This window comes from Aegilops tauschii, chromosome 3 (genome assembly GCF_002575655.3).
Source record: "Aegilops tauschii subsp. strangulata cultivar AL8/78 chromosome 3, Aet v6.0, whole genome shotgun sequence".
NCBI classification, from domain to species: Eukaryota; Viridiplantae; Streptophyta; class Magnoliopsida; order Poales; family Poaceae; genus Aegilops; species Aegilops tauschii.
This window is the reverse complement of record NC_053037.3, coordinates 626,554,783-626,573,893: the sequence shown is the minus strand read 5'-3', so window position 1 is coordinate 626,573,893 and position 19,111 is coordinate 626,554,783. Positions and strand designations below refer to the sequence as shown.

The following is a 19,111-nucleotide window of genomic DNA, read 5'->3' as shown; positions in this document are numbered from 1 at the left end:
CGAATCCCGACCGGCCAGATTCAGATCCGGGATGAGCCGAATAGGACGGAGCCGAGACCCCCGGCCGCCGCTGCCACAGGCAGCGCCACCGGACGGGGCCGCGCCACCACCACAGCCACCGCGCCGAGCAGCCGCCGAAACTTCGCTGATCCACGTCACCAAGCTTCAACCGACGAAGAGCGCCACGCCATGGCTAGGAGAGGGGGGCCGCGCCGAGGAGAGACCCACCCGGCAGCGGCCCTCGACGGCGGCGAGGAGGAGGGAAGGGACGCGGGGGGGGGGGGGGGGAGGGCGGCCGGCGGCGGAGTTCTAGGGTTCCCCCGTGTTGCCTCAAGGAGGGACGCAGGGGTCAGGGGGTGTAGGCGCCGCGGGACCCACACACAAAAGATGAACTCTACAATTGGAAAGCAAATCTAGCCAAGAGAGATGAACTCAACAATTACCAACACAGTAAGCTCCTACCAAGCGGTCAGGTCAAACCGACCGGTCCGGTTAACCCGATGACCGGTGATAGATCGACCTCCTCCTCCTCCACCCCCCTCCCTCTCCCTCACTAGTCCCACTCCCTCCGCGGCCATGGATCCGGCCCCCGATCCGCCCGCCGCCGACGAGGCCCTGGCGGCGCTGTCCCTCCGCGGCGCCTACCTGCCCGCGGACTTCGCCGCCGCCGCCGGCGGCCACGAGATCGCCGACGAGGAGGACGAGGACGACGAGGGGTACGTGACGGCGGCGTCCAGGGGCGGGAGCAGCACGGCCGCGTCCCGGCGGAGGGAGGAGTTCGAGGGGCTCGAGGAGGAGGAGGAGGACGCCTACGGCGACGCCGGCCCGCCCAGCCCCAGCAGCAGCGGCTACGCCGGCGAGCGCGGCAGCAGCGTCGCCTCCAGCGCCGGCGCCGGCGGCGGCATCGAGGAGGCCGAGCCCGACCCCGCCCCGCCCCTCCCCCCCGGCGCCGAGGACTGGGCGCGCGGCAAGAAGCACGCCGACGAGGTCACCCCAGCACGCCCTCTTAATCTTACACTGCACGCTCTGTCTTCTTGTTTCTTGAGCTGCATGGATTATTCTCCCCTCAATTCATTCCTCATTTAGTAATTTCGATGCCGAGCGCAGACATTATTATTAAGTAGCTTTAGCTTCAGTGATGATACATATCCATGCTCACTCATAAATGTTGTATGTACGGATCTAAAAACTACCAAACTTGCAGTACATAGTTTCCAAAATTTTCGTTTTCTGCTACCTTTTCGGTGTCCTGGGTGGCATTCAAGTCAAGTTTGCATGCACCGCAGTAGCTGCTACCGCTGGAGGTGTAGGTGTTTGTGTCGTCTCACCCCTGAATGTGTTCCATCCATGATGTTCCAGGACGATGGTTCAGCTTCATGGAGGAAGAGGAAGAAGCATTTCTTCATCTTGAGCAACTCCGGCAAGCCGATATACTCTAGGTAAAAACACTTAAGAAAGAGGAATTCATGATAGAGTTTATCAGGAATTGCTGCAGTTTCTCAGGTAAAACCATAACATCACATTTCCTTCATCTTGTTCAACTTCTAGGTATGGGGATGAGCACAGGTTAGCTGGGTTTTCTGCTACACTGCAAGCGATTGTTTCTTTTGTGGAGAACAGGTATGCAATCCGCTTTTGGTCATTGCAATGATTAGTCTCCTTAACCCTTTCCTTTGGGCTGTACTGAAATTTACTTTGGTGTTTTTTTCCTTTTTATCCAGTGGTGATCATATCAAATTTGTGAGAGCTGGAAAACATCAGGTCAGATGGCCTTCCTTGTCCAAATTTACTCTGTTCTTTTAATCTTACTTCAGGACAATGCACGCCGCCTGAACAATCAGACACCACTGACATGGGCATTTCACCGGAAAACCTTTTTTTTTGTATTCTAAGCTGATTTTACACTGTTCTTTCAGATAGTTTTCCTTGTCAAAGGTCCCATATATTTAGTTTGTATAAGTTGCACTGAAGAGACGTTTGAAGGATTGAGGGGCCAACTAGAGCTCATGTATGGTCAGGTGCTTCCACTGTTGCATCCATCTTAACACATTTGAATTTCTTGTATTTTTACTGTTATCATAATCATTATACAGTCTTGCATTTCCATTCTTATGCTGATTTCTCTGTCTGAAAACACAAATTTGCAGATGTTGCTTATTTTGACAAAGTCGGTCAACAGGTGCTTTGAGAAGAATCCCAAATTTGATATGGCACCACTTCTAGGTGGCACAGATGCGGTTTTCCTATCTCTTATACGTGCATTCAGCTGGTTAGCTTGTTTCCTTTTCCTTTCCACAGATCCCATCTTAATACATTTTGGACTTTAGTACTTAATTGAAATCATATTGAACCATTCTACAGGAATCCCGCTACATTTCTTCATGCATACACATGCCTTCCCCTTGCCCAAGCAACAAGACAGGCTGCTAGCGCAGTTTTGCAGGACATTGCTGATTCGGGAGTTCTGTTTGCACTGTTGATGTGTGATCACAAGGTTTGTCCGACTTACATTTTCATACTAACCCCATTTGATATTTTCATCTTACTGTACTGAAGTCATGCTTATTTGGTAAGATGTAACATTTTTCCTATTATAGTTACTTCTGAAAACTCTTTAGGTGCCACTTGAACTTTCTAGAGCTTCATATAACATGGGTATAAAACTTACTTTATCGTCAGTCTGTCAGTCAGTTATGTCTTTTACCATATCCAAAGTGGGATTCCACATTTCTGAGAACTTCTGTAGAAAGCTTCCCATTTGTGTTCTTTGGTATCACCATATTAGAATCTTTGATCTTTTTGTAGAGTTAATGGCCTTTCTCGAATAGTCTACAGTTTTTTGTGCTCTGTAGCTTGCCAAAGGGTGCCAGTACCATTTAAATTGCTCCTTCTAGTGCTACTATTTGTTATGGTGGGCTTCTGGCATCCCATCACAAGGCACCAAACTTTATCCATATCAAACATTGCACTTGTGGTTGCTAGTGTTTGGAGACATTTAACATATATCATTTATTTTCTTTAGTCCTCTGTTTGTCTTTGTGAGAGCTACATCGTTTGTTAATTTCAGGTTTGTCCAATTTCCTGCCCATTGTGCTACTTAGTTCATTGGACTCTTTAATCAAACTGTGCTGGAATCGTGCTTATGTGCTAAAATGTAACACATTTCTTATTATAGTTACTCCTCAATACATTTTAGATGCCACTTGACCTTTCTAAAGGTTCATAGAACAGTATCATAAATCTTACTTTATTGTCAGTCAATCAGTTATGTCTTTAACCATATCCAAGCTGATATGCCACATTTCTGAGAATTCTGTAGAAATATTGCCATTTTGTTCTTTGGTATCAGATGTTTTCGATCTCTTCAGTAGACTCAATGACTTCTGTGTTCTGTAGCTTGACAAACGGTACCAATACCAATATGGATTGCTCCTTGCTCATGCTCATGCTAATGTTAGTTATTATGTGCTTCTAGCCAATTGCGTCTGCCATCCCATCACGAGACACAGAACTTTGGCCATTGCCAAATATTACACTTATGATTGCAACTTCGCAAGTCTAAGGAGATGGATACATAAATCTTTTATTTTTTGTCCTCTGCATTCTTATTTCTGAGAGCTATGATCTTGGTTAATTTTCAGGTTATTAGTCTTGTGGGAGCACAAAAGGCAACTTTGCATCCTGATGATATATTACTACTTGCAAATTTCATATTGTCGTCCGAATCTTTTAGGTAATCATCACATGCTATCTGAAAATGAAAAACCTTGACCTGCAAACATCTTACAAGATTTGTCTGTTTAACGCAGGACTTCGGAGTCTTTTTCACCCATATGCTTGCCAAGATACAATCCTATGGCCTTCCTATACGCTTATGTTCATTTTTTTGATGTGAGTAAAATAGGTGCATCTGAATATGCATGTTCACTTAAGTGTGCCGGCAATATCCTCATTATGAGAATTATGATGCATGTCTTACGGCACAGATGGAAGCTTGTAGAAGTTTATATGCAGTGTTGATCAAATTTTATTTATTAGTTTAGGTTTGAGAAAGTCATTTTATTATATGAACTAATCTTTTCTCCATGGCAGGAAAATACTTACTTGACTCTTCTTACTCCGAGATCAGATGCCTTCTTTGATTTGAAAGATTCAAGGTGAGGTACACATTAAACTGTGCAAGACTTACTTAAAAGTATCACAAGATAATGAGTGAATGTTGCCTAATATGTATTGGAACTGAGACAACTACTCTTTTTGTCAACGATGTCTAGGGCCCGCATTCAGGATGTTCTATTGAAATCAAATGTCCTTCTCGAAGTCCAAAGGTCTTTGCATGAGAATGTACTGCGTGTTGAAGATGTCCCCATTGATCCTACTTCTCAATCTACATCAGCTCCTGCACAGTCTTCTCAAGGCCTAAATTCTCAACCGTTGTCTTCTGATGAGGCAATTGGTGGACCAGCTGGACTTTGGCATTTTATATACAAAAGTGTCTATCTTGATCAGTACGTATCGTCTGAGTTTGCCTTGCCCATAAAAAATCCCAAGCAACAGAAGAGGTATTGAATATTGGTGATAGTACATTATTTACTTATGTATTAGTGAACCATCTTTGAGAGAAAACCTGATGTGTGCAGATTGTACAAGGCTTATCAAAAGGTTTATGCTTCCATGCATGATAAAGCAACTGGTCCGCACAAAACTCAATTCAGAAGAACTGAGGATTATGGTGAGTTACACAGGCGCTCCACAACTTACTACCTTGTATTTTATTAATTTTTGATTGGATTGTTGCTGTTAGTTGATTCCCCGAGTTATAATTCTTATTATATAATGTGTAGGTAGCAACTATAGAAATATGCAAATCGTTCTTAGTGTATTTTGCTGCTCTGAGAGCCAATTAGCCACTAATAATATGCCATTAGGATCTAGATATCATCGCTTCAAATCATTTTTCTGGAAACAAAGGGATGTATAAACTGAATTTGCAGAATAATAAAGACAGATTTGATCAAGCTCCACTTATGTCCATAACTCTGTGATATATGTTAGTGTCTGGGGGTATATTTGAACTAGAAACTATATAAGATTTTAGTTTGACTATGGTTGTACGTACCTGGACCCTGTTATAGGGACAAAAGTTATGGCCATTTGATGACATGTTCAAACTTCGAGAGAGATGAAACTATTACCTTTTATTCTAGTTGCTACATGATTCTAAAAGTCACACAGATTTTTCTCATTCACATGACGCAATTGTGCGATCTCAACTTCTGCAAGCAAAGCTATTTAACGAAGTACTTTTCTGAAACCATGAGGGCATATAGTATGCAGGGAACTAATATCTTGTATCTTTTCTGTAAGACCAGTTTTTGAATGTTTACAAATACAGGCACATGTGCAGCATGCTGTTCTATTTTATGTTGAACTGGATGAACTGGAAACACTTCATTCAAACACCTAAAACCATTCAGTAGTACCATCCATTCTGCATTTCTGCTCACATAGACACGTACCCATTGGGATATGAGCTGCTAGCTGTTATGAGGCACCAGATATGTCTTTACTTGCTGCAGTTGTGGTTCTGTTTCATTGATGTCCTCAAATTTTACTAGCTCAAGTGTGATGCTATTTCCTGTTTACCTATGTGTGCCACAATTACTTTGTTACATAATTTCCCTTTTGTTGCAGTTATGTTGAGCTGGATAACCCAGGATTTTGAGCTGTATGCAGCCTTCAGTCCACTGGCCGACAAGGTTAGCATCTGCCACAAACAGTTCAGCAATACTATCAATCCATCATTTATCACTGTGTAATAACCTGATGGATCTTACTTTGAGCACACGTATTTTGCAGACCCAAGCGATCAAGATATGCAACAGAGTATGCCAGTGGATCAGGGATTTAGAGGACAGAGTGTTCATATACGGAGAAAGCACCATTGCCTGGTGATATTTTGTCTTGTATGTAAATTCATGTACCTTTTCTTTTGCCTCTTCCGTCGAATGTTTTCATGATTCATGTACTTATCATACCGACACAGGCAATACCATCACTGTTGGGGAGATGTATGAGGTTTGTCTCTGTAACATTCGCAAATGTGGCCTGTTTTATTCTTGATGATCATTGTTCAAGACAAGTTCAAGCCAATAATTGGTCTTCCCTGTGCATCCCGTCGATGCGATCGGGTGCCATTTCTCATTTATGCGGCCTGTAACCTCCTAATTCCCCATGGAATCCAGATTACATCATCTATATGGGTTTCTTTTCTGTTCTTCTGTATGTTCAATCAATTCAGAAAAAGTTCAGTCTACAAAGATTACAGAACTTTTCATAGTAGCTGGCACCTTGCTTTCTGCCTGAGATAAGTCTGGAAATACATGAATTCCTAGTATCGTCGACGAGTAGAAAATGAGAAGAGCTGCTACCATGGCCCCCAACCCATGGGGGCACGAGAGCCTGAAGGCGCCGATATGACGGGGCTGGGGATCGGCTGCACAGGTGGCGGGTTGCGCCACTGCGGCACCGGCCCTGCCACCAGCAGGTTCTCCAGGAGAGGCCCTGCCTCCATCACCGCCTGCAGTAGCTGCCCCCGCTGCGGCAATGGCCTCTTGGCCGCCAGCTGCTCGAGCACCGCCTCGGTCCTGTCGTCGTCGATAGCAACTGGCGCGCTCCTGGTATCTATGGCGATGGCTGTAACGGTGGTGCCGGCCTCGAGCAAGGTGGGGGGGTTGGCGGCTGGTGGGGAGAAGGTTGGGACGCTCGCGCCCGAGTCGCTGCTGCTTGACGTCGTCGTTGCCGCCAGCTCGCGGGCCAGCTGCAGGTGCTGCCGGAGCTGCTCAAGGTGCTGCCGGAGCTGGTCAAGCTCCTCGGCCGTGAGGCGCACGAGCTCCAGCAGGGCCGCGATGCTCTGCTCCTTGCGGCGCACCTCCTCCTTGGCCGCCTCCAGCTCCGCCGTGGCCGCGGCCAGCCTCCGCCTCACCTCCTCCACGATCTGCATGGCACGCCACGGCGACGAGGAGCTCTGCATGCCACGCCACGGCGACAAAAAGATTAAGCGAAAGGAGCGGTAATGCACGATCTCACCCAATGGAAGATCATTCTCAAGATCCATGGAGGATCTCACCAGTGTCAATCAATCAGCAACCTATGTACACGTCTGGATTCATCAGGGAAGGTAGTCGACAGCAGGGGCAGTTTCTCAGTCAAGACTTGAGAGAAAGCCAGGGAGGAAGATGTATTGGAGGAGAAGAAGGCGGAGAGAAGATTTAAGATGGCCGGCGAACCTCTTGGTCTGGGTAAGTAGAGTGGAGATCCGGCGGGAGCAGCGGCGTCGCCGGCCAGAGGGCGGCGAGGGACGACGCGTCCATGGCGATGGAGAAGTCGCCAAGCTCAAGCGGCAGCTCTTGGTCCATCGCCATTGATCAATCACTTGTCTCTGCTCTTGGATCTCTCCTCTCGTCTCCTCCCTTCCTTTAGGATGGCAAAAGAAGGAAGCCGTAGAGGTCGGTTGTGTATGAGAGAGAGAAGGGGATATGAAGGGAGGACAGATGGTGTACAGCCAGCGCCAGGAGTCAATGTGGTTTTGCTCCCTTCCATACTCGCCGGCCGTGTTTCCATTCCTGAATGGAAACATATGGAATGTGCCATCACGGCTGCCTATTATCACCTGTGTTCGGATGAGAACATGCATATTCCAAATTATTATTATTATTTTGCATGGTGAAAGTTAAAAAGGGAATGAGAAGATGCTGGTTGGCTGGCTGGGGATCCTAGCTTAGGGAGAAAGGACCGTCCTCGCCGTTTCTCTTTCCGTCTTCCCTTTTGCCCTTTTCTCCTTTGTGTCTCCTTCCTTGTCTCGTGTTGGGCCCTCCCACAAAGTGTCACCCCGTCCGGCCCCTTCATTTTTTCCATTTTGTGTACCGCTAAGAGCATCTACAGCCGGACTTTGCAAATTAGGCCCCTCAGACATCCGCGGACAGAGACCAGTAACGCCTCAAATTAGCCACTTTGCATCCGCTTCTCTCATATTTCATCCCCTACATCCATAAAAAGCATGCAAAAAAAAATCCTACGTACTACCCTAGTTACTCTTCGTCGTCGGAGATGTCCACGACGACAATGCCGGGCGCCGGCTGGACGAGCGGGTAGGAGGGCCCCGTCCCACCCTCCTCCTGCTCGACCTCATCCATGTAGGCGAGCATCTCCACCTCCTTTGCGGCCTGCTGTGCCTCCATCTCCTGCCGGCGACGGCGTCTGGCCTCCGCAGCTGCCTCCAACCGGAGGGAATCGAGGATGTCCTGTTGCTTCGCCTGCAAGGGAGAGGGACGCGGCGGAGAGCTCTGTCCACCGCCGCGGCGGGTTACTCGCGTGGATCTACCGCCGGTCGCTTACGACGGCGGAGACAGACGCTCGGCGGCTCCATCGAAAGAATGCAAAGGCTCTTCGGCTAGCTATCGAGCAGTCCGAGCGCGAGGCCAGGTAGAAGGCGACGGAGGCGGCTCGGCTGGCGAAGCTCAAGCGCAAGTAGGACCGGGCCGTTCGGCGCCTCAAGGGCCTCATCATCGTCTCCTCCTTTGACGATGACAACGACGGCTCCTCATCCGACGACTCGGACGATCCTCCACCAGCCGCCGTCGGCTACAGCTGCGCAGACAACCAGAACGGGAAGGGGCCAGCCCGAAAGTGGTGAAGATCCGCTTTTTTTCAATTTAACTTCAAGTTTTAGATGTAGTTTCAAGTTGTCTGTCGTCTATGTGAACTTTGGTGGTCGTTTGAACATCCGATCTTTTGATGAAAGTATTGTGCTTGTCTGTGTCTGTTTGCTGATCTACGTTGTTTGATCGACGTTGTATGGTTTAGCATGTATATAGGGGATCGGATATAAAATATACGGATGTGGACGACGCTATTTGAAAAGTGTCCGGTCACTACTCGCGGACGCGTATGCTGGCGTTTGAGGGGTCATATTTGGCTGTAGATGCTCTAAGTAGCGAGAATTCTAGGACCAGGGAGAGTAGGACCGGACTGTCCCCCTTATTAAGAAGTTTTGCCTTCCAACCGGGGAGATAATGGCAACAATTTTGGATGATAACAGGACATGCATTATAATTTTGAGACAATATCAGGTGGAAACCACATTTTCAGTGGAAGCTTGGAAACCTGAGCACAGGCTGTTGGATTCTGTGTGTATGGACTAGATCCATCCATCACTGCTACGTGCTATTTGCAAATAAACGCCCGCTGGGTTGCATGATATTTTGCACATAACCCCTCGGTGTTTACAAGTCATCAAAGGTAGCATTGTCACCCCATGTCTCCACGTAGACGTTTTGTACCAGAGGTGAAACTTAGTTGCAATCAAAACGGGGTAAGCAAGTACCAATTTTGATATTATATCAGCAAACGCCCCATTTGGGTAAACAAAACAACAGTACACTCTGCTCAACACAATTCTGCCAAAGGCAAGTAAAGCAAACAGTTCAATACAAAGATGCTAGTAGTAGAATTAGAACTCTGTCCAACACAACTCTGCCCCTGAGAAAGAGAACTCTACCCAGAACTCTGTCCTTGTAAATTTAAGTAAAGCAAACGACTCAATACAACAGCGGAAACCACGACCAAACACTTGCTCTTTACAGAGCACATTCTAACAACCGAAACCATTGGCTAGCATAAATTAAAGTAAACCAAACAGTTCAGTTGCACATAGTGCTGATTATGTAGCACCAATATGAGTCAGTCAAATTCAATAATGCATCACTTCAATACATAAGTACATCAGTTAAGATAATGGTCCGAAAACAGTAATTAACAGTGATGGCAAATCTGCGGATTTGTACATCAGTCATTCAACACCTAGTTCTAGGACACTAGGAGAAGAAAAAACCAATGCAGTACTATTAGTCCTAATAACTTGCAGAAATCTTGCCACCAAGCAACCTGAAAGAAGAGTTGAATTGGTCAGGCAATAGAAATTAATTGCAATACCTAATCTCAGCTCACTTCACCAATCAATTGCAATAGAAACTAAACCTGATGGCAAGCATCATTTCTATAATTTTCTATGCTCAACTAGTTCCAACATCTTTCTTATTTCCCATCGTACTACACACAATTCTATCGCCGTAAGAGTTCCTTGTTGCTGCATTAAGGGTGTGTTTGTTTGGGCTGCAATTTTCACGGTTGGAGGTGTTGTAACTCTAAATGACTCGATTAAGACCTGTTTTTGCTGCAGATGGCTACTTTACACAGAATTTTAACTGAAATTACTGTTTTCAATAGTTTAAACAATGTATTTAAATGAATTTCATATAATTTGCTGATTATAAGTTCAATCATCTAAACCACATGTTGACTTAAATGAAACGACTGGGTTGTAAGTTAATCATCTATGACTACACATGAATGTTTTCAGCCAAAAATATGATGTAAAGATGGCACTAGCAGTACCAGTTCACTGTCAATAGGACTAGTAGCAATGGCACACTTTTTTTTTCTCGCTGTCAGTGTCTCTGGTCGCCGGCTTCTCCGCCGGCTGCTAGGGCCCGCCGCCTGGCGGGCCCCGCCGACTGGTCTGGTACGGAGCCGACAGGCCGCCCCCGCCGCTTGCGAGTCTGGTCGGCTGCTGATTACTGTAGCCGCAGTGCTAATGACGCATGCTTGGTCAGGGGAGCGTGGCTACAGTCCCGCCGCCTGGTGGGTGATCACTGTAGCCACTCCGTGTCTCTTCTGGTTAATGGCGCACGGACCCCGAGGGAGGAATGGGCCGCCTGCTAGAGGCCGGCCTCCCTTGGGTCCGACTGGTCGGGCTTCCGCCGTCTTTCGGGCTCTCGCTGACTGGTAGGGCCCGCCGCCTGCAGGCCGTACCGACAGGCCGTCGTGGGAGCAGGGCTTCGCCTGTCAGGAGTGACGTCAAGGGTGGAGTGGCAACAGTCCCGCGCCGTGCGGAGATCTCCGCCTGTACGGGGCACTGTGGCCGCGCCTTGCCCCGGACGTGGGGGTGATGGACTACACTGTAGCCACACCCTGTCTTGTCTTATTAATGGAGGCGCAGACTTTGAGGGCGCCGTGGGCCGACTGCTAGGAGCCGGCCTCTCTGGAGGCCGCCTGCTAGGAGTCGGCCCGTCTTGGTGCCGTCTTTTGGAACTTGGCCGTCTTCTGGAGGCCGGCCTCATGAGCCAGCCGGCCACCATAAGGCGGCGCTTCATTCCGGATGCTTATGGGGCGCAGCCGGCCCAATGTCTTGAAAGGCTCAGGGACTCGGGTTAGGCTACCCGTGGCCCATTACTCCGACAGTAGTCCCCGAAGCTGGTGAGGCGTCGCGGCTGATGAACCGAGAAGCCTCAGCAGTTTCCTTCTCCGGTTGCTCTGGACGGAAGCTTCATCCGGCTCCTGGTGTGCCGCCTGGAGGGAGTCGGCCACGACCAGACGGACTTGCCGGAAAACTTCGAACGCAACGGCGGGAACCAGGTGGCGTATTAGCTAAGTCTCCAGGCCCGCCGCCCGTCGTGGGCGCGCCACGTGGCGTCAGCCAGCCGGGCCAGCCTGCTAGCCCACGCGCGCGATGGGACGCAACAGCAGGCTGGGCCCGCCATTACCGGGCCTCAGCGCGCGAGCGGATCCGCTGCGGCCGAGGCAGCCTGTTGAGCTTCTTCGTGGAGTTACTTTGCACGATAAACGAGGGGACGTGGGGTCGTGGGCACAGTTAATCCCACGATCCCACGCCTCGCCCCCTCGGCTTCATAGCCCACCGGCTATAAGTAGGGGGAGGAGGGGGAGCGGCGGAGCACGCGCGCCCTCCTGCCCCATCCTCGTCTCCTTCTTCCTCCTCTTGCCCCAGCGCCCCCGAGCTACGCCGGAGTGCTGCCGCTGCTCGTCTCCGTCGAGCTCTTCCGTCCCGAGCCCTCTCAGCCCCGCACCAATCCTCAGCTCCCTTGCCGCGCCATTTGCCTCGTCGAGCTCCTCATGGCGCGCGAGCGGGGAGGAGATTGGGACGGGTCGAACGTCACCGAGGACCACATCGCCTTTCTCCGCGATACGTGGCGCCTTCCCGGCGCAGGTTACGTGAAGGCGCGCGTGCCTCCTGCGGGGGAGATTTCGCCGGCGCCGGGGAGAGCGAGCGGGTCGTCTTCCGCTCGCACTTCATCCGTGGCTTTGGCCTGCCAGCGAGCGGCTTTCTCCGCTCGTTCCTCGAGTTCTATCATCTCCAACCGCATCACATTACGCCCAACACCGTGATGTTGCTGGCTGCCTTCGTCACGATGTGCGAAGGCTACCTCGGCATCCTCCCCACCATCGAGTTGTGGGGAGCGTTCTTTTACACCAAACTGGGCACCTCCGCCAAGGAGAAGGCGGCCCAGTGTGGTGCCTTCGTCGCGGTGCGTCGGCCGTCGCCGAAGAACGTCTACCCCGCCATCAAGCTGCCACAATCGGTCAAGACGTGGCAGCAATCTTACTTCTACGGGGAGAATGTTGACCCGGCCGTCGACTTCATCAACCTGCCGGCCTATGAAGCCGGCCCACCAGCTGAGCCTCGGGCCAACTGGGGCTACAAGCCGAAGCCCGTGTCAGCAGACGCCGCCGCCGCCATCAACCGACTCCGGGAGCTGACCGACGCCGAAGGCCTCAAGGCGTCCGACTTGCTGGTCACCTTCGTCGCGCGCCGGGTTCTCCCGCTCCAAGGCCGACCTCACTTGATCAGCCGGATGAGCGGGCATCGCGACCCGTGCCGGCTGAGCACCAAGGAGATGCCGGCTGCCGAGGTGGCGAACTTGGTGAACGAGATCTCCGACCTCAAGCTGGAGGGGTCCGGGCGGTTTGGCAAGCAGCCGTACTCCCGCGCGGACCCGCCGCCTGCCGTAAGCTCTTCAATCTTTTCCCTCTTACGTACTTCATCTTGATTTCGTCTTGCGTATCGATCAGTCGGCCTCTTGCTTTTTGAAACAGATCTTCATGTCCGAGGCGACGGCCGCCATCATGGGGGCGGGTGGTGCCTATGAACCGGACCGGGCCGTGAGCGACGTGGACGACCCCGACTTGGGGGCGGCAGCCTTGGAAGATGACGCCACAGGCGGCGTCTACGGAGCAGGCGGCTCCGAAGAAGGAGGCGGCGTCGAGACGTGGCTGGACGACTTCGAGGAGGAGGACGCGCCGCGCCACACGCGGGGGGCCGACAAGGCGGTTGCGGCCTCCTCCGCTGCGCCGACCGCGCAAGCCGGCACGCGCAAGCGCAAACAAGGCGCCGCCTTGTTTGGCAGCGTGCCGAAGAAGGCCAAGAACCCGATGATGACCCACAAGTATAGGGGATCGCAACAGTTTTCGAGGGTAGAGTATTCGACCCAAATTTATTGATTCGACATAATGGGAGCCAAAGAATATTCTCAAGTATTAGCAGTTGAGTTGTCAATTCAACCACACCTGGATAACATAATATCTGCAGCAAAATATTTAGTAGCAAAGTAGTATGATAGTAGCGGTAACAGTAGCAAAAGTAATATTTTTGGGTTTTGTATTGATTGTAACAGTAGCAACAGAAAAGTAAATATGCGAAGAACAATATGTGAAAAGCTCGTAGGCATTGGATCGGTGATGGAGAATTATGCCGGATGCGGTTCATCATGTAACAATCATAACATAGGGTGACACAGAACTAGCTCCAATTCATCAATGTAATGTAGGCATGTATTCCGAATATAGTCATACGTGCTGATGGAAAAGAACTTGCATGACATCTTTTGTCCTACCCTCCCGTGGCAGCGGGGTCCTAGCGGAAACTAAGGGATATTAAGGCCTCCTTTTAATAGAGTACCAGACCAAAGCATTAACACATAGTGAATACATGAACTCCTCAAACTATGGTCATTACCGGGAGTGGTCCCGATTATTGTCACTTCGGGGTTGCCGGATCATAACACATAGTAGGTGACTATGGACTTGCAAGATAGGATCAAGAACTCACATATATTCATGAAAACATAATAGGTTCAGATCTGAAATCATGGCACTCGGGCCCTAGTCACAAGCATTAAGCATAGCAAAGTCATAGGAACATCAATCTCAGAACATAGTGGATACTAGGGATCAAACCCTAACAAAACTAACTCGATTACATGATAAATCTCATCCAACCCATCACCGTCCAGCAAGCCTACGATGGAATTACTCACGCACGGCGGTGAGCATCATGAAATTGGTGATGGAGGATGGTTGATGATGACGACGATGACGGATTCCCCTCTCCGGAGCCCCGAACGGACTCCAGATCAGCCCTCCCGAGAGAGTTTAGGGCTTGGCGGCGGCTCCGTATCGTAAAACGCGATGAATCTTTCTCTCTGATTTTTTCTCCCCGAACATGAATATATAGAGTTGGAGTTGAGGTCGGTGGAGCTCCAGGGGGCCCACGAGGCAGGGGCGCGCCCAGGGGGGCAGGCGCGCCCCCACCCTCGTGGCAAGGGTGTGGGCCCCTGGCCTTGATTCTTTCGCTAGTATTTTTTATTATTTCCAAAAATAATCTCTGTGGAGTTTCAGGTCATTCCGAGAACTTTTGTTTCTGCACATAAATAACACCATGGCAATTCTGCTGAAAACAGCGTTAGTCCGGGTTAGTTCCATTCAAATCATGCAAGTTAGAGTCCAAAACAAGGGCAAAAGTGTTTGGAAAAGTAGATACGACGGAGACGTATCAACTCCCCCAAGCTTAAACCTTTGCTTGTCCTCACGCAATTCAGTTGATAAACTGAAAGTGATAAAGAAAAACTTTTACAAACTCTGTTTGCTCTTGTTGTTGTAAATATGTAAAGCCAGCATTCAAGTTTTCAGCAAAGATTATGAACTAACCATATTCACAATAACCCTTAGGTCTCATGTTACTCATATCAATGGCATAATCAACTAGCGAGCAATAATAATAAATCTCGGATGACGACACTTTCTCAAAACAATCATGATATGATATAACAAGATGGTATCTCGCTAGCCACCGCAGAACATAAATGCAGAGCACCTTTAAAGATCAAGGACTGACTAGACATTGTAATTCATGGTAAAAGAGATCCAGTCATAGTCATACCCAATATAAATTAACAGTAATGGATGCAAATGACAGCGGTGCTCTCCAGCTGGTGCTTTTTAATAAGAGGGTGATGACTCAACATAAAATTAAATAGATAGGCCCTTCGCAGAGGGAAGCAGGGATTTGTAGAGGTGCCAGAGCTCGATTTTGAAATAGAGATAAATAATATTTTGAGCGGCATACTTTCATTGTCAACATAACAACCAAGAGATGGCGATATCTTCCATGCTACACCCATTATAGGCGGTTCCCAAACAGAATGGTAAAGTTTATACTCCCCCTCCACCAACAAGCATCAATCCATGGCTTTCTCGAAACAACGAGGGCCTCCAACTAACAACAGTCCCGGGGGAGTTATGTTTGCAATTATTTTGATTTGGTTTGCATAAAGCATGGGACTGGGCATCCCGGTGACCAACCATTTTCTCGTGAGTGAGGAGCGGAGTCCACTCCTCTTGAGAATAACCCGCCTAACATGGAAGATACGGACAGCCCTAGTCGATACATGAGCTATTCGAGCATACAAAACAGAATTTCATTTGAAGGTTTAGAGTCTGGCACATACAAATTTACTTGGAACGGCAGGTAGATACCGCATATAGGAAGGTATAGTGGACTCATATGGCATAACTTTGGGGTTTAAAGGATTGGATGCACAAGCAGTATTCCCACTTAGTACAAGTGAAGGCTAGCAAAAGACTGGGAAGCGACCAACTAGAGAGCGACAACAGTCATGAACATGCATTAAAATTAATAAACATTGAGTGCAAGCATGACTAGGATATAATCCACCATGAACATAAATATCATGAAGGCTATGTTGATTTGTTTCAACTACATGTGTGAACATTTGCCAAGTCAAGTCACTTGAATCATTCAAAGGAGGATACCACCCCATCATACCACATCACAACCATTTTAATAGGATGTTGGCACGCAAGGTAAACCATTATAAGCTCTTGGCTAATCAAGCATGGCACGGGCAACTATAATCTCTAATTGTCATTGCAAACATGTTTATTCATAATAGGCTGAATCAGGAACGATGAACTAATCATATTTACAAAAACAAGAGAGGTCGAGTTCATACCAGCTTCTCTCATCTCAATCAGTCCATCATATATCGTCGTAATTGCCTTTCACTTGCACGACCGAACGATGTGAATAATAATAGTAGTGCACGTGCATTGGACTAAGCTGGAATCTGCGAGCATTCAATAAACAGGAGAAGACAAGGTAATATGGGCTCTTGGTTAAATCAACAGTAATGCATATAAGAGTGACTTCAACAATTTCATCATGGTCTTCTCCTATCAACCCCCAAAGAAAAGAAAAGAAATAAAAACTATTTACACGGGAAAGCTCCCAACAAGCAAAAGAAGAACAGGAAATCTTTTTGGGTTTTCTTTTTAATTATTACTACTACAGCAAGAAAAATAAAATAGCTAAAAGCTACTACTATTTTTTTGTTTTTTAAGGTTTATTAAACACATAAGAAGAAAGCATAAAAAGAAAATAAACTAGCATGAATATTACATTGAAAGAGTATGAGCACCGACAACTAGCAATGAGTGTGTGAACATAAATGTAATGTCGGTGAGAGATACGTACTCCCCCAAGCTTAGGCTTTTGGCCTAAGTTGGTTTATTGCCACGGATGGCCTAGCGGATATCCAAAGTTATAGTAGGGGTCGTACTGAGATGAAGAAGCCTCTGATTGCCACTGGTTGGCAATTACTTCCGGATCCCACTGGTAATTAGACTATCGTGGAGGATCAAATTGTGGTTCCGGCTCTGGCTCTGTGGCTGATGTAGGGTTCCGGTACGCCTGGATGGTCGCTAGCGGAACGAGATACTGGCATGCAGATAAATCAAACAAGGAAGGAGCAGGCAAGGTAATAGTCTCAGGGTGATGTTTATCAAATAACAGTTTGTATTTAAGCGCCCCTTCCCTATTCTTAACAATAAAGTCATGCGCTACCATACTCTTATAATCTAAATAAACAGTAGGCAGCAATTTTTCTTCTTTCTCATAGTGCCTAATAGGAATGTTATAGTATGCAGCGAGGCGCGAAGCATAGACACCTCCAAAGATGGGGACCTTTGTACGGTTCAGACTTAACCGTTTGGCAATAATAGCGCCCATACTAACAGAGTCATCACAGAATAAAGCATGGAACAAAATAATAATATCAGGAACACTAAGGTTTCCACAGTTTCCGCGACCAATTAAGCAACGACTAGCAAATATTGCAAAGTAGCGTAAAACAGGAAAATGTATGCTAGTGATTCTTGCATCGGAAACCTTCCTAGTTTCCCCTACAGTAATAGTATCAATAAACCCATCCACATCTCTACGATGTGGTTCCTCTAAGCTACCCTCGAAAGGTATTTTGCAAACCCTGCAAAATTCATATAGTGACATCTTCTTAACCACATCATATAAATAAAACTCTACTGAAGGAGGTGATTCCTTAGGATAATAGTAGAAGTTTTGCACAAAAGTATTGGTGAGTAAGAGATACTGTTCGATCTGGTCGTGAAGGAAGTCGGTGAGGCCCGCATTCTCAGCCAATTCATAAAAATCATCATAAATCTCGGCTGCTCTTAAGAAATCATCACAAGGCCATTCACACGGCCGAACTTCCGCGGTGCGAGGCAGATTATATTTGGGCCTCTATGCTTCTTCACTTTGCTTTTCCTTCGAGCTTTGGCTCGATGAGCCCCTCAAAAATCTCTTCATCATTTTCTGAATTTTTTTGAAATTTTCAGTAACTTCAAATAAAAGTAAACCAAACTCAACAAAATTGATAGCAACTACTCCTACAGTGCCGAGAGCCTATATCATGCATTAGAACTACTTGGAACCATATAAATTTGACATGCAAGCTCAAGAACATGGTCACCTAGGCAGCACAAATTTGCAATGAATAAAGCACTAGAACAAAAACTAATTGGACCAATAGAGGAGTCACATACCAAGGAACAATCCCCCAAAGCAGTTTTGTGAGAGGTGCTTTGAGCAAGGAGATAGAAAATCGCAGAAAAATGAGCTAGAACTCGTGCTTGAGCTGGATGGTGATTTTTTGGGAGGAAGAAGAAGTGTGTGGGTGCAGGAATAAGTGGAGGGGAGCCACCATGGGCCCATGAGGTATGGGGCGCGCCCAGGGGGTGGGCGCGCCCTGGACCCTCGTGCCCAGGTGCTTGCTCCCCCTGATGTGTTCTCAGTGCCAGATATTCTCAAATATTCTAGAAAAAATCATATTTCATTTTCGGGGCATTTGGAGAACTTTTATTTTCGGGGTATTTTTTATTGCACGGATAATTCAGAAAACAGACAGAAAAATACTATTTTTACTTTATTTCAACTAAATAACAGAAAGTAGAGAGAGGGTACAGAAGGTTGTGCCTTCTAACTTCATCCATCTCATGCTCATCAAAAGGAATCCACTAACAAGGTTGATCAGGTCTTGTTAACAAACTCATTCCGAATTGCATGAAACCGGAGAAATTTTGAATAACACTATGCTACCTCAACGGGGATATGCACGTCCCCAATAATAACAATATCATATTTCTTCTTGGCAGTAGGAAGAGGAAATTCAAAACCTCCAAAAATAATCGATGGAAATTTTCCAATAGAATTGATACTGTGGACTTGAGGTTGTTTCCTCGGAAAGTGTACCGTATGCTCATTACCATTAACATGAAAAGTGACATTGCCTTTGTTGCAATCAATAACAGCCCCTGCAGTATTCAAAAAATGTCTTCCAAGAATAATAGACATACTATCGTCCTCAGGAATATCAAGAATAACAAAGTCCGTTAAAATAGTAACGTTTGCAACTACAACAGGCACATCCTCACAAATACCGACAGGTATAGCAGTTGATTTATCAGCCATTTGCAAAGATATTTCAGTAGGTGTCAACTTATTCAAATCAAGTCTACGATATAAAGAGAGAGGCATAACACTAACACCGGCTCCAAGATCACATAAAGCAGTTTTAACATAGTTTCTTTTAATGGAGCATGA

General features: G+C 47.5%; 2 protein-coding genes across 3 annotated transcripts; one reads left to right on the top strand and one right to left on the bottom strand.

Moving 5' to 3' along the window:
• Nucleotides 1-428: 428 nt before the first annotated feature.
• Nucleotides 429-6,342, top strand: LOC109771276 (vacuolar fusion protein MON1 homolog). Of its 2 annotated transcripts, none has more exons than XM_020329973.4 (15): nt 429-987; nt 1,360-1,439; nt 1,549-1,620; nt 1,722-1,761; nt 1,917-2,018; nt 2,148-2,269; nt 2,362-2,494; nt 3,642-3,733; nt 3,810-3,891; nt 4,093-4,157; nt 4,275-4,562; nt 4,641-4,732; nt 5,695-5,759; nt 5,860-5,966; nt 6,047-6,342. In XM_020329973.4, exons 1-14 carry the CDS (start codon nt 577-579, stop codon nt 5,953-5,955), a joined length of 1,740 nt encoding a protein of 579 aa, XP_020185562.1. In that variant the 5' UTR covers nt 429-576; the 3' UTR covers nt 5,956-5,966; nt 6,047-6,342. The 2 variants fall into 2 exon arrangements, with proteins under 2 accessions (XP_020185562.1, XP_020185560.1); XM_020329971.4 differs by having other exon boundaries at nt 473-987; nt 5,860-5,951.
• An 85-nt stretch (nt 6,343-6,427) lies between these two features.
• Nucleotides 6,428-7,608, bottom strand: LOC109771303 (uncharacterized). Its single transcript, XM_020329991.4, has 2 exons — nt 7,290-7,608; nt 6,428-7,027 (listed from the first exon to the last, which is right to left on the bottom strand). Exons 1-2 carry the CDS (start codon nt 7,422-7,424, stop codon nt 6,428-6,430), a joined length of 735 nt encoding a protein of 244 aa, XP_020185580.1. The 5' UTR covers nt 7,425-7,608.
• Nucleotides 7,609-19,111: the final 11,503 nt, after the last annotated feature.